Here is a 24,379-nt window from a genome sequence, read left to right as displayed (position 1 = left end):
GAACTAAACAGAGATCACCTCGTTTTCATGTCAGACAGGTCATTGAACACCCATTCACTCCCTAATAAATTCAACTTGAGCTGAATTTTGAATTGGTGGCCAAAAAAAAAGAGACCTTGACATTTCCCATCTCCTATCCATGTAGCTTTCCTTAGAGAGAAAACATAGGACCTGATTCTCCACTCCCTTTCATCTTGTGCCATCATTTACTGGTGCACTGCAACATGTGTGTAAAACACTGCCTAAATCAGAATGCTTATGTTTTATACCTACTTTTTCTCTGATTTTTTAGGGGAGTAAGTGACAGCACCAGGTGAATGGTTAGTCGAGGATCAGAACCAATATTCCTGCAGTGTCTTTGGCATCCATGCATAAACTGTGATATGATGATACATTTAATAATGTGGCACTATTAAATAGCTGCAAGCTAAATGTGTGTGGGTGTGTGCATGTGTGCACATATAGGCTAGGCAGTGTCCCAAGGGAAAATTATTTGTATTGCAGTAGGGCACAACATATTTTAGGCGCTCTATGGAATATATATGGACGTAGGAATGCACCGTCCATGCTCTGAAAAGCTTATAGTCTAAACATTATAAAATTTAATGACGTGGCAATGTTGAATAGCTGCTTGGTTGCCAGGACAACTCCTTTTGGGGCTAGTAAGTAAGCACATGTTGGAATTGGCAGACACTCTTCCTTCAGCATGAACACATCTGCATTTATTATTTTACTGATGCTCCCTCTAGTGGTACCTCATGAATATGATGAGTTTTACCTTTTGTCTTTAAACATAGTGAGGGGTTTATTCTTTTTACTGTACTCTGATACCTTTCAACAGGTTTTGTGAAGCCTTTTTTTCCTCCCCTAAAAGGAGATGGCTGTGAATGAGGGTCTAGTTCTACCACCCTTATGTTGGAAAGTATGTTGCAACTAATCCTTTAATACTACTTGCTGAAATAGCTACTGCTCACTAGAAGAAGCTAGTAGCTTAAATGTTTGTGAGATTATAGACTGACCATAATATCTTCAATTCAGCCAAAAGTTGAATGTTAGTTTGACTAATGGACAATCTGGATAATGAAGTCTTTCATTCTACATTTGATTAGTCACCTTTTGGCAAGCAGAGAGCTCAGTCATATTCTTTGCACGTAAAGCTGCTAGTTTATTTCCCATCAGGAATTGCCTGGGTCAGTCCTGCAAGACTGGATGTTTTAAAAAATGTAATAGTTGAAGACTAAATATATTTCAGGAGCATGTTGCACCATGGTTTTGCGTAGCAGGCCAAATGATGAAAATTGGCAGTCCTGATTGTATAGGGAGTTAACTAACTGACTGGCTATTAAAGAAGGCCTGTTGTAGTTGTCGGCAGCAGTCATTGCTAACACATGCCTGGTTATGATGCCATCACCTTAGCTAACTACATATGAGTGAAACATTCATTTAGAATTTGTATTTTAAAATGAATTTATTACTGTTGGGGCTGATTGGCAGATTTGATTCTTCCACATGGAGCTGGCAGTAAACTAGTGAGGTTTTAAAGGAGCTGGCACCCCATACCCTGTTCAATCCCTTGCATTTTTTATAAGTTTGCACAATGTGGTACACCTTCTGTAATACACATTAGCATGTATTGATGGCTTCCCTGCAATGGTTGAAAACATGCCTCCTTCTGTCTGAGTTTCAAGTGGATATCCAGTGTATTTTCCCCTCCATATGACTCATGCATCTCTGTGCAAACATATAACCTGTGATTTTTGTTTTTCTTTTTGAAGTCTTCTTACTTCTGCCACATTTGCCCTGCAGGAAAAAAATAGTTTTGTTTTTTTTTTAAAGAAAAAATGCTGAACTTCTGTTTACCTCATTTTTGACTGAACAGAGCCCTGTGTGTTAATCCTCCTCTATACAATGGAACTCTGTACAGTAAACATTAGCTAAGTGGCTCCTTATTTAGAATCATTCATCACCATGGCACAATCTCATGTGTTCAGGGCAAATTTACATCAGTGAAACTGAGAAATAAAAACGAAGGCCTCATGATCTGAGGCGGGTGGTTGTTATTTATGGAGTGGCAGCAATGTGCTAGGGACTGGGTTAAAATCACGGATTCATTTCAAAGTCTGGATCACTCTTCAGTGGTGCTGGTGGCACCGTGTCAGACCACAGAATGCTGCTTCAGGCAGGAGAATGGGAGAATGTGTCCAGCACCTCAGGGCTAGATTCACAAAGGGATTTAGCCTAAATGCCACTGTTGGCACCTAAAGATGTAGGCACCACTAGCATTCACAATACCCCCATTCAGCCATCTCCTAACCCTGAGGGTACCTAGAATTCCTAGGTGTTTCCACTGTTAAAGTCCTTAAGGTACTTAAATTTTGGCAGCTGAGCATGTGCATAGCTGCCTCAGTCTTGTCATCACCTAGCAGCTTGGTCCCAGAGGGATGCTTAGATTAGGTGTTTCTCTGTCTAGCTTGCCTTCAAGGCCCAATCCACTATCAGTGGGCCAGAGAATGAGTGAGAATGACTTGATAGCCCAGTAGTTAGGGCATTTACTTAGGAGGTGGGAGACCCAAGTCCCTGTTCTAATGATTATTTAATTATTTATACAAAGTGAAACAGCTTCAACAGGAGAGATTAAGAGAATCTTACCCCAGAACACTCAATAGCCCAGTGGTCAAGGCACTCTTCTAAGCGCACGTCCAGACTAACCCGCGGCATCGGCGGGTTAAAATCGATTGCTCGGGGATCGATATATCGCGTCTAGTCTGGACGCAATGTATCGATCCCCGAGCGCGCTTACATCGATTCCGGAACTCCATCAACCCGAACGGAGTTCCGGAATCGACACGGAGAGCCGCGGACATCGATGCCGCGCCATCCAGACGGGTGAGTACATCGATTTTAGAAATTCGACTTCAGCTACGTTATTCCCGTAGCTGAAGTTGCGTATCTAAAATCGATTTTAATACCTAGTCTGGACGTGGCCTTTAAGAGGTAGAGGTGTGGGTTCAAATCTCTGGTCTATGTGAGGGAGCAAGTGGATTAGAAACGGCATCCCCCCCCCATCTGAGATAACTGCGTCAAGGAGATGGCTAGAAGTGATAAGGGGGCAGCGCTATCACCCGCTCAGTTTTTCTTGAAAAGGGGCTGACCTTGTTTAGGTGCCTAATTTCAGGACAGAGTTCATGTCTGAATCCCAAGAGGAGATATGTGCCTCCTTCTGACCCAGACTGAGGCATCTAAATCCCTTCATGGGGCAGGAGTCTAAACCCACCCCTCTCCTCAGCATTTGCTACTGGCTAACTTAGGTGGCTCCCTGATCTGCTTGCTGGCTTCTGTGAATCACATTCTTATGCACCTACCTCTCCTCTGCATTGCACAGGGAACCTGGGGCCTAACTCAGGGCTGCTGATACCACTGGGCAGAGTGCCTGAAAGCTAGGTGCGGCAGTGCTCAGCACTGCAGTGCCCAAGTCTTTAGGGTACATGTACACAGCAATAAAAAACCGGTGGCACCAAGTCTCAGAGCCTGGGTCAGTTGACTCAGGCTTGAGGGGCTTAGGCTGCAGGGTTAAAAATTGCAGTGTAGATGTATGGACTCAGGGTGGATCGTGGGCTCGACGATCCACCCCCATTGCAGGATCTCAGAGCCCAGGCTCCAGCCCAAGCCCACATGTCTACATTGTAATTTTTAGCCCCATAGCCAGAGCCCTGTGAGCCCAAGACAGCTGACCCCGGCCAGCTGGGGCACTGCTGTGGGACTTTTATTGCACTATTGACGTACCCATAGTCTCCTCAAAAGGCATGTGGTAAATGTCTTCAGTTGTGCATTGGCCCCTTCTGACTTACCTTTCAGATGAGGAGGCCCTGGCTCGTGGAGACTTGTGGGCTACTATGGTTGGCAAATTGGGTTAAAATAAAAAAAAAAGGAATCTCTGTGATCCTTCCTCATTTTATACCTCAGCTTAACAGGGCCTAGCCAGATGGTGAACTGGACCCTCCCAGGATTGGGTAGCCACAACGATACCGTAAAGTCCCACTTGCCCCTCCTCCAGGTTCTTTTGAACTTGCCGCAGTATTTGCCTGAGCAGTTACCCATTTTGCCCAAGCAAACTAGATGCACTCACAAATGCTGTAGGTGCAGCTAAGTTGAATTGAAGCTACAGTCCATGGAGCTTATCATTTCCCCCATTTTAGGAGTCCCAAATATATATGTTCACTTCTATCATTTGACACAGTTTACAGAGAGAGCAGTACAATGACCAGACTTTGAGGTTGCTACCCAGGGGGCTCAAACCCATGGGTCACACTCTGGCTGGGTTCACTAAGAGCTCCGCTTGCGTAAGAGCTGCAGGGTTTCATGCACAGTGTTGTGACATCAGCTAAACAAATGTATTACACAGCTCATTCACAAAACCTCTGCTTTACCATGGAGATGGTGGCTAAACAGTCAGTAGCTAGGCAACGAGGAAGCATTACCACAGGCTGTGTGTACTAGTGTTTTTTGTTAGAGGAGAAACTTGGCTTGTGGGAGTTCTTTTGGTTTCGTAGGCATTTCTGTTTGGTGAGTGTCCCCAGCTGCAGCACAACCTTTCAAAGAGGGCCTGACTCATGCTTTTAACTGTCACAATGAATCTGTTTTCATAAACAAAATTAAATGCGCTGTGTTTGCTCATTAGGGAGACTTAAATTCAGATGTCTCTGAGCAACCAGGAAATGTGTGTTAGGGGTTAGAACTTTATTTGTCTTTTTTTAAAGCTGAGGGGAAACATTTGGAAGAGCAGTTTTAAAAAACGCTCCCAGGGGATTTATTCTCCTGATGTTGGCAGAAATGCACAGGACAAGGAGCTGGCTTATTGGATATTCAGTAGGGACTGGAGGCCTCACTGAGAGCTGAAGAAGATAGTCTGAAGTGTGACATTAAAATGGCACAAAGCAGAACAGGAAGGAGTAGGAAGTGTTAAGGTACTGAGCTTTAAACAGCATTCCAAGTTAGTGCTGGTGAAAGATGGACCATTTGCAGACAGAAGCTCTGTTCAGTTCTACAAAGCAAGTACAATGTAGGCACCAACAGTGCCAGCCTCCTCGACTCTTCCCAACCAATGTTTCTCCCATATCTATGGTTGCAGGAAGTCTAGTTCTGACTCCATGGCATCCTGGCATGTCCATGACTCCATGTCAGATCTCTAGTCCTTCTCATTCCTGTCCCCTCCCCCCCGTTAAGGTAATAATTGATGCCATTCTGATGGTAGCTAGCGTTTGTGACATAGATTTGCTTTCACTGAAATCTGGATTAATACCACAGATTCATTTCACATAGGAGGAGCCACCAGAGAGTAACAACTTGTGGCCACTACTGAAAAGGGATAAATTTAGACAAGGGAAAACTGTGCAACTGATGCAAAGATACCAGCATAAGGACAGTATTCTGGAGAGAGATCTGAAGTCTGAAGCAAAATCCAAGCTCTTAACTGATCAGTCTGCTATAATATTGCATAACTGTTAAGTGACAGAAGTCATATAACTGAGCAAGTAGTTAGAATCCAAAAAGCAGCATTTTGATTTCATCCAAATTTCATATAAAACAATCTACAAACAAAAATGCATTTACATTAAGTATCCAGATGGAATCATGTGAAATACTCTGGTTTAGATATAGTGCTGCAGAAGGAAAAGTATCTATGAGTATCTCCTAGGCCACCTAACAATGTCATAATGAATAAACCCCAGTATTTAACAATCTCAGTTACAAATAGTGCAGTGAATCATAAATTCTGGAAACAGATAAGCCATCATATGTCTTGCCCATCCCAGCTCGCCGGTGCAGGATTGTTCCCTATGATATATTTCCTACTGCCTTGTCCTTCTGTTTTTTAGTGTCTCCAGTGATGATGTTTCAATCACCTCCCTTGGAGAGCTATGACCCAGGTAAAATTAAAATGACAGAGAATCCAAGAAGGAGATTTGAGAAACATCCCAACACTACATTCATGATTCTGTCAGAGATAAGTGTCTGAAGCCCAGGAAATAGATAAATTTGGTGGGAAACATTACCATGATCATAAAACCACTGGAAGGCAGTAGGAGTAATTCTATTTTCATAGCTATTTTATTATTATATGGTGGGTTTTTATTTCTCCCTTTGAAGAGAGATTCTTTATCACAATAGATATTAATTAGTAACAAATGTTATTGCTGGGTAGAAAACAAACCTTGAGTGCCGATTCTTAACAACCCCCTTTGCTTTTTTTTCTGCACAAATCTTTAGTCCTTTGAGCAGAAAATCAGTGTGGAATTTGCTGTATCTGCATTAAGAATGCATTTCAGCCATTCCTGAAATCCTACTTCCCACCACACATACAGTAGGCAAAGTGGATACTTTTCACTTGTGCTCTTGAGGGATCCATAACTCAGAAGCAGGGGACAGCAGAATAACAAGAGTGTTTCTGGCACTAACATACTTGACATATATCCAGTGCCAACAGCAACAATGACAACTTGAACTACAGCTCACATGCCAAGCTATACCTTTATTACAGTGCTTGCTTCACCTTTCAGTAATAAGAATAACATCAAGGCTTCAAATGATAGGACACAGGCTCTTACAGATGTCACACCTCGGGAACATAGATCTGCAGCCTAATTAAATTGATTTTTAAAAGAGGTAATGTGAGCCAGTGGATAGTGCACTTGACTAGGACTCAAGAGGTCTGGGTTCTATGTCACTCTCCTGCTGCATAACCCTAAGCAAATAACTTCACTTTTCTGTGTCTCAGTTTCACCTTCTGTAAATGGGGTTAATGAGCCTTGCTTTGTAAGTACTTTGAACTCTGGATGAAAAATGCTGAGTAAGAGCTACACATTATTTCATTTAAAAAAATTAAATAACACTTTATTTAATGTGTGGACCTTTATTTTTTTAGGCTAGACCACTGACTCAGAATACCTTCTAGCTGAAATTTGCGCATGCAAAAATGATCCTAATTTGTGTTCTGCTAAAGGCATACACAAATGTGCCCATGGAGTCCTGGAAATCTGGTCCTGAAGAACCAGGTCTCATAAAGGAAAGCAGCTTAACCAAGTGGTTAGTGTATGGACTCCATGGTATATCTGTAAATCATACCCCAGCTAATGTTTGTAATGTTGTAGCCATGTTGATCCCAGGATATTAAAGAGACAGGGTGGGGTAACATCTTTTATTGAACTAACTTCTCTTGGTGAAAGACACAAGCTTGGGAGCTATACAGAGCTCCTCTTCAGGTCAGGCCACAGCTGATGATATTTTTCCTTCTGTTGGCCTGGGAATCGCTTGTCACTGAAAAATGCACAGACTGACGTGGTGGCCAGGTTGAAGGAGCTGAATTTAATTCCCGGCTCCATGTGCACTTCAACCTCAAAGTCTGGTTACTCAGACCCAGTCCCTCAAATGCCTCTCACTGAAGGGCCCTAAATGAATACCTATTGAATGTTACTATTTCCAAATAATGAGCTCTTAGAGCCAAAACTTCAGAGAAATTTTCATGCCTAACTCCCACTGAAATCAATGGGAGCTAGCTGCTTAAGTACCCTGGGGGATCTGGGCTTCAGTCCTAGACGCGATGTACTAGATTGAGCTAAGGGATTCCAAAATGTTATATCCTATATCAAGGTCTCTGTGAAATTCTGTTTCTCATTTTTAAAATGTTATTACCTCACTCACCTTGTCTCCCTAATAAAACAGACATGGCAAAATTCTCATCAAAGACTTCCAGACCTGCTGGGCCCACAGGCTGCATCTGGTCCTACATTACAATGAAAGCCCAAGCTACAAAATTCAGATTTCAAACAGCCCAAAGTTTGGAGGTGTTTAGATCTTGTGTTTTAGTTTGAGACATTAGCAGAAGAGAGGTCATCTTAAAAACTTAAGATCCATCTCTAGTATACTGTAACTAAATAATTTTTTCTTGGGATTCTGTCACTATCTGTTGGGCATGGATTTCCTCTAAACCACAACCAGCCCCAGCCTCTGATTTTCTTGTCACGCACAAGATCCTTATTGCTGCACGACTCCTCTCTCCTTAGTGGGAAAGGCACTGCCCTCTCCTGACAATATCTGTTATATGGCTAAAAATGAAATCATCATTCATCTTTTTATTTCAAAGGGTCCCAAGGTGGACTGCAAGATCTGGCCTTATCTGATACAACTTTAGCGAAGATGATTAATGCTGGACAATAAAGAAGACAAAAACGGATCTCATTTACACATGGCCTCTTGTAGAAGAATTCAAAGGTTCATCTTAATTTATTACTAGGGATTGTAAGAATCATTCATTTAATTGTTTATTGATACCAAATCCATCTCCTAATGTAATACAGCACCACATCCATCTTTCAGAGAAAACATACTGTGTGAAATAATAGGATATTGTTTACTGCTTGTTTTGTACAAGGGAACTAAGTTCTTACTCAAGGTTTGTTATTCTGCATGAAGCTGCAGTGGCCTAGTGAATAGTGCCCAGTCCTGAAAGACAGCAGACCTGAGTTCTGGTCCCACATCTGTCACTAACTTGCTATGTGAACTTGGGCAGATTCCTGTATTTTGGTTTCCCCATATGTACAATGGAGATATTGCTGTTTGCTTGGAGGATGGAGTGTACATTGCAGGTGGGAAAAATTTGGAGAAGGACATAGGAAGTCAGTCTGTGTTCACATAGCTAGAATGCTACTCTGCAATTGTAACAGTTATTTAATTGTTGATTTAGTATAGAGACAGTTTAGTTTAATAAGAATGGAGTCCTCTTGTGTCATGATTCAGCATGTGGTATGTGAAATATGGTGGAGGCAGTCAGCCTAGTGAAGACCCACAGCAAGGAAGAGAGTGTGATTAAAAGAGAAACAGTGCAGCACCTGCAAACAGGCAGTATGGAGAGATTCAGACCACTGGGAAGGCAGGATTTCCAGACAAAACACTTTGCACAAGCATGAAACACCCACCAGCCTTGGCAAAGTGTTGTGAGATCTATGGATGGAGAAGGAATCTTGAGTTACTTCCTTTGGATGGGTGTCACTCTTGAGACACAAATCGTCATCTCCCTTGTATGCAAATACTTCTAGGAGGGAAATGATTTCTCTTGATCTTTTACTTGCAGAGTTTCTGCTGCATTCTCCTGTTAGCAGACATGGGATTGTGCAGAGAAAGTTTGTGGTGCCCGGGGATCCACACAGGCAAATTCTGCAGAGTGAGGTGGCAGACCAGCACCGTGTCTGGTGCAGCCATCTTCTTTCCTCTCCCATGGCAGCATGGCTCTCTCAGGAGTCCTCTCCTGCATGTATAGCATCTATTTAATAACTGCTTTGGCTAAGAATCCTTTGGATTGCTCCAGAGTAGAGAGGACGTTCCCCAGCTCCAGATCCCTCAGCAAACTGAGCTCAAAGTTCCCAACTACCTGATGGTTGCACTGAGGGGCATTCGTTCAGGCCCATCTATGTTTATTAACACTCCTATCTAATAGACATGAGGTTCTCAAACTGGGGGTCAAGATGCCTCAGGGGGTCACGAGGTTATTACATGGGGGATCGCGAGCTGTCAGCCTCCACCCCAAACCCCACTTTGCATCCAGCATTTATAACGACATTAAATATATTTAAGTGTTTTTAATTTGTGGGGGCGGGGATCACACTCAGAGGCTTGCTATGTGAAAGGGACCACCAGCACAAAAGTTTGAGAACTTCTCCAATAGACCTCATGGGAACACAGTGTTAATTCAGATTTTGCGGGGATGATGAGTTAACAGCTTACTACTCTCTAGCTGGGTTTTCATCATATCCTTGGGCTTTTTTGTTCTCCTCAGCTCAGCACAAATGACCGCTCGTGTTTTGAATACAGTGGCAAGCTCTGCACGCTCATTTGGTGGCATATTAATATGAGTCATCTGGTGTAACTGGATTCATAAGATCAGCAAGGCAGCTGTGATCACTGCTTTCCTCCAGATGGCAGTGATATTCTGCATAGAACTGAAATCTTAGCCTCAATTCTACAGTGGCTTTTGTTTTTAAAAGAGGAAAACGGTTCTTTTTACTGAAAAGAAAAAAAATATGTTGAGCCTAAATAACAATTTGTGTCTAAACTTTGTTTTGGCACCAATGGAGAGGCTAGAGGGAGCAGTACCACTGAGAGGGAGAGTATTTCATATCCCAAACACACATAGAAGTGTTGAAAATGTAAGAAATGTGGGCCTGGTTCAATTACATTTATTCTTCCCATTTAATTCTGGTGTTGTATGGCTCTTTTCAGGAAAATGAGGCCAGAACAGTATCTTGCAAAATCTTTGTGCCTGGCCAGCCGGAATCCTGATTTATAGAACTATTTGCTTGCTTGAATGAATGAATGAATAAAACAAACAAAGAAAAAAGAGAGACACTTCAATACTAACGGTGGAGTGAGCAGTTCACAGGCACCTGAACTCAAGGAGTAAGCACTTCTCCTTTCCCCCACAGCTCCCTCCAGCAAGGCTGACTTGGGAATGTTTGTGAATTCATAATCTGTTAAACCTGGATTGAGAAGCCAGTTGGAGTCCAATATTTAGTCTAGTCTGAGGTGCTTGCTAGTGCTAATACAGTCAAGGGTTTGTGAATAGTCCAGTGCCTTATTTTCAATAGGTTATATAACGTGGCCATAAAAATGTGCTTCAGACAACTCTCAATAGTGAAAGCACTTGGTTCACTAATGAAATAGCTTTGCCTCTAGTGGAAGCATTCACCTGTATTTTTGGGTATGTTAAGAGTGTTGAGAGAGGACATGGGTCAAACCCAAGACCTTATTGTAAATCTAAAGAAAGTACCTTTCCTATCTCTTAAGATGTGTTTTGACTCTAAATTTTTCTAGATGTGCGTGTCCAAGCCTCTAGAAAAAATTACCCTGAAAGTAGTGCTCATATAATTTTATCTATTTAATAAATATGCAAGTGTTCTGGACAACGTCCTTTCCGGATCCTTCCAGGTTCACTCAGCAGTCTCTGTTACTGATGTGTCAATACCGATACTGTGTAGACTATTTCCCTGATTGCTGGAAAAGTTAGGATTTCATGTGACATAATGAGTCCTCTTCATAAGGTAGCTGGGAAGGATTTGATATTAATACAGAACACTGGTAATAATCAATTCACCCTCCAAAAAAGGCACCAAAAAAAAATATCAAAATTTATGGAGAGTGAAATTAAAACCCTATGATTAGAGATGGATTCAGGCTGTTGCAGTGTAGTCAGCAGTCTCTTCAATGATTGCTTATCCCAGGCGAGGTTTTTGCTGACACAAATAAACACAAACTGTGTTGAGTCAGTGTGGGTGCTGGAGAATCCGTGAGAATCACAGTGTTTGTCTGCATCCAGCTACCTCAATATTAATGTATATCTCATTTATATTTATTAGTACTGAGTCTTGTCCCTTCTCTGCCGTGATGGAGTTTTCAGCTACACCATTGGATGCAGATCCAAATAAATTTCTAGTGTGAAGGGATTTCTATCTAGTATTTTAAATTCAGGCTTATGTCTCCATATATTGCACTCTTTTCTATTCCGCAACCAATAGAATATCACACAGTATGATTGTCTTGAAATTTAATTTTGTTTCTGAATGTGTTAGAATTTTGAGTTCTGCAGTGGTCACATTTTGAACAAATAAGTCATGTGGATGCAGCTTATGAAATTTCCTACTAGTGCAAAAATGTAAGTAAATAAAAATGGAAAAAATATATAACTGTAATAAATAGTCATCTGTCAAAAATTAATACAAAATCAAAGTTGACTCCTTTCAAAGTTACTCATAAGACATCATTAGGGGCTTGTCTTAACTGGGTTCATTCAGAAAAAGTTAACCTGAATGAACTAAAGGTGTGAATTTAAAGTGGATACTTAAACTGCATTAAACTCCTACATGGAAAATCTCATTCAGAATTAAAATCACCTTAATTCAGTTTCATTTTATTTTTGATTTAAGGTGATGTTATAATTCTGAATGAGAGTGTCCATACAAGGGTTCAGTGAAGTTTAAAGTAATCTACTTTTACACTGTCTGAGGGAAGACGCTGTGGGCAATCACAAAGAGTTTGTTGGAGAATTTCTGTAAGATTTCTAAAAGGTTCCTACTCCACTCTGTATATGCAGCATTATTTGGGGATAGAGTGTTTCTGTAGGCACCCCTCTGAGCAAGGGGTGATGCATAACCTGTTTCTGTTGGCATATCTGAATAATACTTCCCCCACTGCTTCCTCCTTATTTGAGAGGGAAGGGACCTGATAGTAACTTGCTGCTGGTCTATAGCAGAATCAAATTACAATGCAAGGGCTCATCTGAGTAAACGGGGTTGTGGAGCCAAGACTCTGCCCACCTGTAGTAAGCGAGTAAACAAGAACACAGCACTTGCTGTCTCCTATGCACCTGGGCCCAAGGTCTGGCTAATCTGTACATAGATTTGAGGATTTTTTATTTCCCCTTACTCCCTTGCATATGTTTGTTTGTCCGAGATGGAGTAGAATGTACTGCTACCACAGCATATGATTAGTTTTTTGTTCTTGATGCAGTCATCACAGTTGTGCTCTAGTTATATATTGAGGGCCTTTAAAAAAAATTTGGGGAGTGATTGAAGCTGTTAATCAGACACATGGACCAGGAAAGACCATCAAGAGGCCAACAGGCAGTAAATTAGCATGGCAGTGGTAGAGAAAGGGCCTTAACATAAGAAAAAGTTAACAAGTTTAGTAGGAGAAGGGATAGGAGATTAGAGAACTGATTTCGCTCCTTTCTTTTGTACCCAAGATACTTTTGTGGTGTTAAGATAGGAAAGTATCAGTGATGAATAATCAGTGCCCTTAGGTGGACTTGGAGTTCCAGTCTGAGAAAGAGCCAGCCTAATCTCTCCCTCCAGTTTGCCAGGCACAGTGATAGCAGATAATCCACTTTGTTCCTCAGCAGGTCAACAAGGACTAGTCTGTTTGGGATTCCTAGTACCCTAATCAATAGCTGACCTGAGCTACTGAATAATAGTTGAATAATAGTTTTTATTTTATGCCATCTGCCTTCACTCCTTTGCCTGACAATTTTATTTTTGTGATCTTCAGCTCCTTTTCAGCTGTAATTTCTGTCCTACCCTTTGCTGGATAAGGAGTTGCTTTTTGTAGTGCTGTCACCCTTACAGATGTGTCTGTGCAATTTGAGTGTAGCTCAGCACCTGCTCGCTTTTCCTAGGGCTTCCAAGCTGCCCCCCTGCCCAATGTCCCATCGGCCCCTCCACCCAAAAAACAAAAACAAACCCTCAGCAGTTTTCTGTGCCAGCAGTCTTAAAAGTTATGGTGGAGGCCATAGGCTTTCCCTTCTTTAAAAAGTTCCTTGGTTGCTAATAAAAGTATCGCCATTCTCTTCTCATCTATGCATTGGGGCCTAGAAGATAGCCTCTCTTGCTAATTGGATTTAAGATGTAGTTTGGGGCACATTTACCAGGGGCCTTAATGGCAAACAGTTTAAACTTAGTACAGTGAATGCAATGGTGCTGAAAGGGCATTTATCACAGAACAAGGCATTCATCATGATGTATTTATAAAAAGAGCCTGGTATGAGACTGAAAAAGGGCTTCTTAAATGCAGTAAATTAAATTTGTTGTCAAAATCTTGTAGATCACTTATTTATACAGTGAAGCCTGAGAGCTTGCAAGTTACCATACTACGCTAGACCCAGATGTTCATTAGAAACATGAATCTGTCTTCCTTAGTACTTCCTCATTTGCTACCAAAAGAAATGTAGTTAAAAATATAATGTTGCAGGGCCATAAATGATCTGATTTAAATCTACAAAATTCAGGACATTCACAGTTAAGAATGAAAATTTGGGGCATTGTTGTAGGTTTCTGTTTTGGGCCCAAGAAATGAATTAAAGCCAGAGCATCAGCTCAGGTGCTCAAGTTTTCAGCCTTAACTGTGGAATTTCGAGGTTAAGTTACTTGCATTGTCCTGTTGCTGAATACAGCTAAAATTCTCTGTGCCATGTATTTGCTCATCATAAAATGTTCTCCCTAGCCAGTTACAGCTTCTTTGTTGGCTAAGCTTGTCTGGTTTATGGGCTTCCCAGCCTTTGTGCAGTGTAGTGGGAGTTAAGAACTTCCACATGGTTCTTACTCCGAGGCTTTTGTGAATAAGCAAAGCATTTGCTTCTATGTCCAACAAATGCATCAAATATGGTTTGAATTTTCTGTTTTAAAATGCAAAGGATAATATTGATTTTGTTAAGGTAAATGGCTTTAATCGTATGCTACATAAACGTAACTGTTACCAAGAAATAATGGGCTTTCTGGGCACCTTTTCAGCACAGCAGTCTGAAAATGTACCTTTTAGTGTGTCCAGAAAAGAACTGCAGATTTGGGATTTAGATGAACACATATTAAACGGATCACATCTCCGATAACTGTAAACTGTGTATATGAATACTTTGCTCAAATGGAAATTAAATGTGTACCATTTGGTAACTCTCTACAGAGCATCTGTTAATTTGGCCTGTTTGGTTCTCTTACTAGGAAAACAGAAAATGACTGTTAAGAGCTAAGGATGGACTTTATTGTTTCTTTTCACTATGTAATTCAATCTGACCTACAGAAACCGGAGACGACCTTGATTCAGAGGGATACTGAGTATCTAGTTTGCGAACAGTGGTGCTGGTTCGGAAATCTTTACTCATGCTAGCATCACTGAAGAGTCCCACTAAAGCAGTCTCATTGGGATTACTCAGGAGAGTGATCAAGATCAAGCCTAATTACTGTAAATAAGGTGATACAGGTATTTAAGAACACACAAACACACATGCTGCAGATGTTGTTCTTTGATTTATTGCTAAACTATCATAGTACAAGCTATATAAAAATATTTTACAGATAGGAAAAATCATTGAATTGGAGGTTAACAATGTTTTGCATAGGAATGTGTGTGATATAAACTCCTCTTCACTTTTTAAACATAGACTTTTGCGTAAGCAAGTTAGTAGTAAAACGTCTGTTTGAAAGTCATTTGCTCACTTGAGTATCTGCATTTGATGCAGAGTGTTATCTGAACAGGGAGACTGTGACTTGAGCAGCAAGCCTGGGAATACAGGGATCATCAGAAATACTTATTTTTTAATTGATTTCCTTACTTATTGCCCAATTATGCCACCCTTACTGACACTGAATAGCACCTGACTACACCCATAGTCTACAACCTGCCGACACCCCTGGGACTACTCATGTCGTAAGGTACTGCTCAGCATGAGTATGAGCATTGCAGTCTAGTCCTTTGTACTATTTGAAAATAACCCATCTACTCTACAACAGAAACTCAGTACATCCATGTAGCATCTGCATAGGTCATTATTGCTGGAATCTTCCAGCTTTTTTGTAGCAGTTTCAGGGGAGTTAGCGAAGGAAACTCAAAATATAAACTTTTCCCCTGATTGCCTCTCATTGGCAGCCTATATGATCATATACAGCTACCAGCACCTGCATTTGAAACTTTATTGCAACATTAGTCAGGTACCAGTTTATTTCTTTGGATTACACACAAGGAACAATTTTAAAAATAGATAAATCTTACATAGACTATAATAAGGTGATTGATGCTGGTTAAGCAAATTGTTAGTAACTGTCATTCACTGGGGTTACACAGTAGCACAGATGTAAGAGAAAGGTATGCTAACTTCATGTGAAATGTTCAAAGGGGTGGATAGTTCATACTGTATTAAGAGCTAATTGGTACATTGGTGTCTATCCCTTTTCATATCAAGCTAAATGCTTTAGAATTACATGTGTGAAATCATGGACAGTACAAAAAACATCACAAATTCCATAGAAAACGGTAAGTTTTGGGGAATCTGGTTCACTTTGTCTAAATCCAATGTAGGCACCTCTCCCAATTCCATAAGCACAAACAGTATAAATAACAAACATTCAACGTAGATACTAAATTGGGCCATCAGATAATTTAAACTGGGTCAAACAACACCAGGTTTGACCCAGTTTTATATCTTAAATTTAGACAGACATTTTCTTGAATCCATGTAAGAAACAATTCTTCTGTGATAAGTAGCAATTTGGAAACTGATTCATTGGAAAACAAGTCACATTGAAGTATTTTGAAAAATAGTGTGTTCAAAAACATGTTTGGAGTCTTTGGAACACTTATCAAATACCAGCTAGAAATCATTTATCTTATGGGGGAAATGTTCAATAATAAATGCATAGAGAAATTAATCCACTTGGAAAAAATACAAAACAATCCTTTATAAATACCATTTCTAATGCAAAAGATGTTGCATATTTGGGGCAGATAAAAAGCATAGACACTTTTATTTTTTAAGATATGGATTACAAAATATATTAAAAAACATGCTAGCTAATTTTGAGAACTGTTTTAGATATATTATCAAGCAGCAGCATTTTTATACAATAGAGAATAACATAGTGCTGTCTTTGGAAATATACTACATTCAGAAAATGGTGTATTCCTACAAGAAGAATGAAGTAATACATATTTACATGGATACAAATAAAGCAAGTGCAAAAAATGTGGCTCTTCTACATTCTTTCTACCAATAAAAACACATACAATAGACACTTTCAATCCACTGCTGCTGTTCAGATCTTACATTTTGCTTATTCTCATGGAGAAAAACAAAACTGGGCTGCATACTTCATTGCAAATCTCTTCACAAGCAATTACTCTCCTGGCAAACTTTACTTACAACATTTGTAACTGACATAAAATCTTCCTTATAGCTGTCAACTCCCATTATGCTCTCAGACTGTTTATGTATCAAGAATGATTATTCTATTTTATGTATTTATATAATTGATGCAACAGTTTATAGAAGCGCATCCTGTAATCTGCAGCCAAAGCTATGACGGAAAAGTGTGGGGGGAAAAAGAGACAGCTAGATGTACTTTGAGTTACAATGAGCCCCATGTACTGAGCATGGTATAACATCGATGGAAAATGCATTAGAGTTGTTCACCCTGTGGACAGTATATTTGGAGGCCTTTGGTACAATAGCAGGAAGGCACTGTGGTGAAACATTCAGATAACTGAGGAAAGACAGAATTTCCTCATGTGCAAATATGGCTATTTTCCAGATAAAGTGAGAACAAATTACTCACAAATGCTATTAACTCTTCCAAGGTGAACTTAATGTTTCTACAGAGAGAGCAAGAGAGCAATTTTTATTTATGTAACAATATTAATACTGGAAAAACACTGCTTAGCAAAAAAAACCAAAGGAAATAATTTAGTACTATATATTTTGAAGCTATTCAGCATAGCTATAACATTTTTAAGAGACAAAACTGCATAACGCCGTGTCTTAGGATCCTCCTCTCTCTCTCCAGAAATAAATATGAAGTTAGTTAAGACTATATTATTTATCGAATGTTTGGCATGTAAAATGATGAAAAGCAGATACAGTAGTATAGGCAAACTTCATGTAGCTGTAAATAAAACCACTAAAATGTAGTCTATATTATATACATGTATGAAGAGCCTCGATCCTTTAGCTGACATCATGCGGGTGCAGCAATCTTCCCTTTGGTGCCAGTTGCAGGATTGCAACCCAAGTATATAATGTGTGTGTATATGCTCATACACAAATACATCTAATTAGCTATGTGTTAAACTTTAGGAAGAAAAGCATCCAGCTGAATGCAAGAAGCACTAGAACCCTTGAAGCACATAAAAATTACTATCCCACCCTACGCAGCCTAGCTCTTGAAGGAAAAATGTAAGATCAATGGATTTAAAAACAAAAACAAGTCTTCCACCAAAATAGGAGAGAGAGCATGTTTAACAGGCAGATCCTGCAATATGACTTCAGTGGAACTCCACGTGGGTGTCACATTGTAAGGATCAAAGCCTTAGTTCCTGTGTGGTTTATACATTTATGTATCATGGTAAGAAAAGCCTAATATGTAAAATGGGGAAGTGATGCAGGATGCTCAACTGATAATTTAGTGGCAGTGCCAGAACAGGTAGGCACACTTAATGGGAACACGTGTACCATGATGTCACATTTCATTTGGGTAACTGCATGTTGAGATGACCAAGGTTTCTACTGGATTTGTGTGTGCAGTTACCCCATATACTTGTCCAAGTCAGGCATGCATTTGTGTGTATAATGCTGTTGAAAACCTGTCCCTTCTTGGGGTTTTATTTTTAAACTATCATCTAATGAGTTGCGGTTTTTTTAGAACATGCCATCTAGCCAATTTATTGTGTAAACAAAATAATTAGTTCACATATTTCTTTGTGCTGCTTATTAAAATTCAACAAGAAGAGAGTCCATACTGGAAAACCAATCTGCCAAGTAATTTTTATAGTAGCTTTTAATTCCTTTATGCCAAAATTGTGTAAAACTGGAAAACTCCTTTGGTCTACACACTTGCTCAAGTAAAGTCAGCTGAAATAAACAACTTGTGCAAGAGGACTTTGCTCCTTGAGAACCAAGACAATTCAAAACAATAGGATGTTTTGCTTGGAACTTTATCTGCCTTAAAAAGAACCAGAGATCTTGAATATCTCATGGTACACTGCATTATTAAAGCAAGTCTCTGAGGAAATTAAACATATTAAAACATAGCACCTAGAGTTGTTGAATAATATATAATAATTCCACTACATCTAGGTCATTTTTAATTCATCAGATTCAAAGCCCCAGGCTTGCTCCCATGGAAGCCAATGACAAAAAGTCTATTGACTTCAATAGGTATAGGACCAGGACTTGAAACTTTTGTTGTATTATTTACAGATGGAGCATGTGTAGCTGGCTATATGAGTGGCAGACTGAAAAATCCACTGCTGGCAGTATTGTGTGATAGTCACATTTCGTATTGCTGAAATTGCATAAGATTCTAATCGTACAAAGCAGAATACCTTCCAACTGGAAGAAATGCTCCTGCTTGGTCTGTGTGTTACACTAGCACATGATATTTAAGATCCCGAAGAAAAGAAAACACTGAACTAACAGCTGCATCAGCATTTCAACTCAAAAAACAATGTTCAATGTTCTCATTTTTGAAAATATATTAATTCTGATGGGGGCTTAGGAAAAGGGCTCCCAGAGAGTATTTTAATATCAAAAATATACCGCATGATATCACTATCACTAGCACTGACTACATGTATGAGCAGTATATGTTTGACCTACCTGAAAAAAAAAAAGCAAATCATGCGCAGGCCACATATCTAATCAACTTTTTGATTAAGAATAGAAAGGGGCTCCAGTAAGCCACAAAATTCTGTTCAGGATATAAACTCAGACTTTAAATGACCTAAGAAGGTTTGAATCCAGGCTTTTGGTTTTTCCCATTTGCAAAATTTTGATTTCAGATACTCCAAAGATCCTGGGTTGTTTAAGATCCAAGATTTTGGTTGAGGTCAATTTCTCAATCAGGCATTCTGAAGCTATGCAAAGGCTTATATCCTGGAGAGAGTTCGTGAAATGCTATCCACTAACTCTCTCCAGGATATAAGCCTTTCCATAGCTTAAGGGGTAGAATTTAGTGGCAGAAAATATATATTTTCACAAAACTCATGAAGAATGGCTATGCCAAACCCAGTACTTATTCCATGGGGTCTATGCACTTATCTTTCTTGCAGTGTTGGGCAAACATTCTACAGAAGTTCTGCTAATCTAATATTTTCATACAACCTAATTCATGCTGTCACCATGTAAACACACGGGTACTGGCAATCTTTGCTTTGAAACCCTTGAGTCTTTAGCTAGTGTGCCTTCTGGAGCAATCTTTAGCACTGCAAATTTCCTACAAGCACTTTTAAGGATATTGATTTCATTAATTTAACAAAAGATTATTACATTTTTACATTATTACATTTGCTGCAATATTATGGTTAGCCCTTACTGTATTTCTTTATCCAAGTATATCTTTTTATCATGGCAGGGAAGCAATAACACACTAAAAATGCAAAGCGTGAAACTTGACAAGCTTACTAGCTCTGCAACTACAAATGGCAAATATTATCCATATTCTGTTTCTTATTCTGATTAACTTTCATGAGCACAGTATATTCAAACTATGTGTTAGCAGTAGAAGTTGTACATAGCTAACTTATTAGACTAACAAGGAAGTTCAGCCTTTCTGTAAATTGCTACTGGCTTTTCAAAGCAAAAGGAAAAAAGACAAATAAATGTGTGGCTTCTTTTAGATGTAATTACTTTCCCCTGCAGCTTGTATGGTTAAATGTTGTGGCTTCTAAATGAGAGCAGTTACGAATTGAAGGCAGGTTCTACATGAAAATAAACAGCAGCGCTTTATTAGAATAAAAAAATTAAAAGCTGCCAATGTATTGGCTAACCACTAATTTGTGTCAATCACAGTCTTTTGACAGGCATAATTCTGCTTGAATTTTGTAACTCTGATAGGTGCATCTGCTTCATTTTATCAGGGGTTATTTTAACTTGTGCTGTACATTAGAAACATTTAATTGCTCTTTTAACTTAATTCTCTTTAAAGATCCCTCTCCTTCAAAGGTACATCAGCTCTGATTTAAAAACAACAAAGAAAGTCCTGGATTCACATGGCAACTACAGTTTGGTGTACCAAGCACAGGAGTAGGAGTCAGGAAACCTGGGTTCTGTTCCCAGATCAGACTGAGACCTGGTCTACTCTTAAATATTAGTTCAACATGGCTACACCCCATGTACTGTAGCTTTGCTGACCTAACCCCCAGGATAGATACAGCTAGGTTGATGGAAGAATTCATCCATTGACCTAGTGGCTGCACCTGAGAGAGGTGGATTACGTACAGTGATAGAAAAATACCTTCCATCAATGTAGAACCCATAGTATAGATGTGGCCTGACTCATGCAAGTCATTTAACTGATGGGTTACCCCCATTGATAACACTGGGAATAATAATGTGTGACCTGTGTTTGTAAAGGGCTTTGAGATCTGGATGGAAAGGTGTTGCTATTTAAATGCAAAGTGTTAATCTTATATAAAATGCAAGCACTCCCTCTACCCTTATTTCTCATCTCCATCTAATTAAGTGCTAATATAGAACGACATTTGCTGTAGAACAGAGCTCTGGAGTGACGCCTTTCTTCTCCCTTATTATGATTATATATATATATATATATATATATATATATATATATATATATATATATATATATATATATATATATATATATATATATTTTTTTTTTTTTGCAGCTGGCAAGACACATACCATGTTATATGAGAACAATACAATCTTTGGACTAAAGGAAGGGTGTCCTTTTGATGTTTACAGAGAGAGGTGGCGAGTTGCTTAGTCAAGGCTGTCAGCTTGATGCCAATACATTGTTCCTTGCATTGAATCGGTGCCTTGAGATGAACGATTAAGGAAGCAGGAGGTTGAAGGGGCAGTGGAAGGATCTAAACAGGTCAGTTATGGAAGGATTCAGTAAAAGTTGTCTCACAAATCTCTTCTTCTATGTCTGATTTCTGGCAGGGAGTCCAGAAAACTCCTTCCTGATAATTTCATTAACTGTGAAATGAAAAAGAGGAAAGAGATTTAGCATGTTCTGAAAGTTTTGGAAATCCAAAGCAATCTAAGCAGGTTTTGCTATTAAGTCTCAAATATCCCCTTGACATTTTATAATGATAACATATCTATTATTAACAAAAAACCCAAACACTCAGATAACTCAGTTCCCAACTGGATCACCAAAATGTGCACCTGCCTAAACTGAGTAACCACAAGCTCTTATTTGCTCTAAACTTTGTCGCCCAATACTGGCCATACTGCTTAAAGTGTCATGTGTTTTTGTGTCATGTTTAAAGTAGGGCTTGATCCTGTAAACACTTACTAATGGGTGTAGTTCTAGATATTGACATACTGTTTTGCTCTTCCAGACTATGCTTAGTTGAAAGTGGTCACAGGATTGGGTCTTTGGATGGTAAACATTTTGGGACAACACCCATCTATTGCTGTTTTTCTATATAGTGTTCAGCACATTTCAAGCACTATACAATCAGAATGACATTTTGTGTCCTGTGATCATGCATCTGATATCCCTTGCATAAAATAATTCTTTTCTGTCTTCATAGACAAAAAGTCCCAAAGAGTCAGTGGATATTGACAGTCTTACCAAGATGAAGTAAGAACAATTAGAAAAGTGAAGCACCAGATTTTGAGAAGTGCATTTTTACACATGCCAAACTTGTGTGCTTGCATTGAAAATTCTGAGCATGTAAGTCATGTGCAAAACTATTTTTCTGAAAATCTGGCCCTAAATATATTTGTCGCATGGTGTATTTTTCTTTGCAGCACAGAAATAAAACTTCCATGTTCAATGCCTCTTTATGCAATTATTATTCTAACCTCCTGACATTGTGAGCTGGTGATTAATAATAAAGACCAACAGAATGCATTAGTGTACTCCCTTCCTTGCTTTTCTATGCAAAACCCCAAAACAATATCATTATGTGTTACAATATACAGTAAAACCTCAGAGTTATGAACATCTTGGGAATGGAGGTTGTTCATAACTCTGAAACATTTGTAACTGTGAACAAAATGTTATGGTGGTTCTTTCAAAAGTTTACAACTGAACATTGACTTAGGACAGCTTTGAAACTTTACTACCCAGAAGAAAAATTACCCCTCACCCTTTTTTTAGTAGTTTACATTTAACACAGAACTGTGTTTGCCTTTTATTTTTTTGTCGCTGCTGTTTTTTTTCCGGTTCCAAATGAATGCGTGGTTGACCAGTCAGTTCATAACTACAGTGTTCATAAACCTGAGGTTCTACTGTAGTATGCAGTGTTGTAGCTGTGTCAGTCCCAGGATATTAGGTAATATCTTTTATTGGACCAACTTCTGCTGGTGAGAGAGAGACATGCTTTCGAGCTTACACAGAGCTTTTCTTCAGGTCTGGGAAGTGTACTCCCACATATTTGTTGTTGGGACATTTAGTGCACTGGATGAGGTACACCACATGTAGTGATAGGCATGTGTAGGATCCACGGATCTGAAAGGTGAGTTGTGGGGACGGGGAAGGATTTCCTGATCCCCTCTTCTGGCCTTCAGATAGCCCCCCGCCCCCTCCAAGCTCAGCAGAAGAAGAAAATTCCCCACACACCAGGACATACCAACTCAAAGCAGCATTAGACCCTGCCGGAACAACTGATGCAAAACCTACAGCCATATCTCCACTGCTAAATGGAGATAATGGGTAGCTATCTCCTTTGAAGGTGACATTACCTGATTTGTATCTGGCACAGCAATTATGTGTGCATATTTTTGCCAGAATTTGCTATTTGTGGGTTCAGTTTAACCTCTCAGAATCATGGCAATTGCATTTGCAAATAAGGTGCATAATTATGAATATATGGGCCTCTCAATCGATCTTGGTAAATTCTTGTTAAAATCATAATAACCAAATATTCAAAATTTTAGAAGCCCAGATCTATGATCAAAATTACTTCAACTGCTTGTGCAAATTGATTATATGCTCACAATAGTAAGTACCTTACTAATTTTTGCATGCAATTACTGGGGGTGCATTACAGATGGATTAGTTCAGAACACCAGATCCAAACTCTCTTCTTGCCCCAAATCTTTGGTGAAAATTCAGTTTTGGATCCATTTCCAGATCTGAATGGGCCCATCTCTAATTGCTCTTGCAATCACAGGGAACTTAGAACTGCCATTTGAATTTTTGTTGGAACTAGTTCTCTTAAAACAGTATGTATACTCTGCCCAAGCCACTGTACAGAGAGAGAGAGAGAGAGAGAGAGAGAGAGAGAGAAACGCCAGTTTAGGAAAGAACTTATGTGCATGCTTCAGTACCCTATCTGAATAAGGAGATGCTTTTCTGAAGTGGGGTTAGAAAGAGATAGAAATACAGTGAACCATTTTTAATTAATCAGAGAATGAACCTAACAACAGAATAAAAATGCAGTGCCAGATGTTAAGAGGCCATAGAAAATGAACCTGTTAAGGGCAAGGACTGCTTAAAAGATGCAGTGCCAGTGTAACAAACCAGCTGGTGTTTCATACTATAATAGTGTCCCTTTTGAAAAAAACTAGAGTGCAGTGATCTGTGCTTTATTCTGCAGATGGGATTTGGACTCCTCACACCGATGCAGCAGAGCAGTATTAAGTTCAATGCATTCAAGGCTTTTACACACCTATTGAGAGGGAAAGTAGGCTCTACCTCTCCATGCACAGAAATCCCACTAGCAGTACACCTCAGAATTTAGCATGTCTTCCTAATTCCAGTCAGGATATGCTTTCATGTGCCTGACCTCGATTTGATTGTTGGAGGTGCCTACTGAAAAGCAGAGGTATGCTAGAAAAAATTATTATACAGCGAAGGGGATTTTTACTATC

The 24,379-nt window shown here is 39.5% G+C and overlaps 1 protein-coding gene and 1 long non-coding RNA gene across 6 annotated transcripts in view; one reads left to right on the top strand and one right to left on the bottom strand.

Annotated features, from left to right (window-relative positions):
* The first annotated feature begins 8,155 nt into the window (after positions 1-8,155).
* On the top strand, positions 8,156-22,166 carry LOC115634993. The gene is made up of 4 exons (XR_003996489.1): positions 8,156-8,295; positions 14,617-14,796; positions 21,214-21,425; positions 22,093-22,166. It is a non-coding gene; the product is annotated as an uncharacterized LOC115634993 (long non-coding RNA).
* Positions 21,443-24,379, bottom strand: part of NFATC2 (nuclear factor of activated T cells 2) — a 127,303-nt gene continuing 124,366 nt past the window's right edge. For 4 of the 5 annotated variants that reach the window (XM_030533170.1, XM_030533165.1, XM_030533166.1 and 1 more), the window contains exon 10: positions 21,461-21,529. In XM_030533170.1, the coding sequence (XP_030389030.1) occupies positions 21,474-21,529 (56 nt within the window). In that variant the 3' untranslated portion in view covers positions 21,461-21,473. Of the gene's footprint in view, positions 21,530-24,379 lie in introns of all 5 variants that reach the window. The other variant, XM_030533167.1, reaches the window with a different exon arrangement.

Source organism: Gopherus evgoodei, chromosome 14, assembly GCF_007399415.2.
Source record: "Gopherus evgoodei ecotype Sinaloan lineage chromosome 14, rGopEvg1_v1.p, whole genome shotgun sequence".
In the NCBI taxonomy this organism is placed as follows: domain Eukaryota; kingdom Metazoa; phylum Chordata; order Testudines; family Testudinidae; genus Gopherus; species Gopherus evgoodei.
The sequence above is the reverse complement of the archived record's forward strand: the minus strand, read 5'-3'. Positions and strand labels throughout refer to the sequence as shown.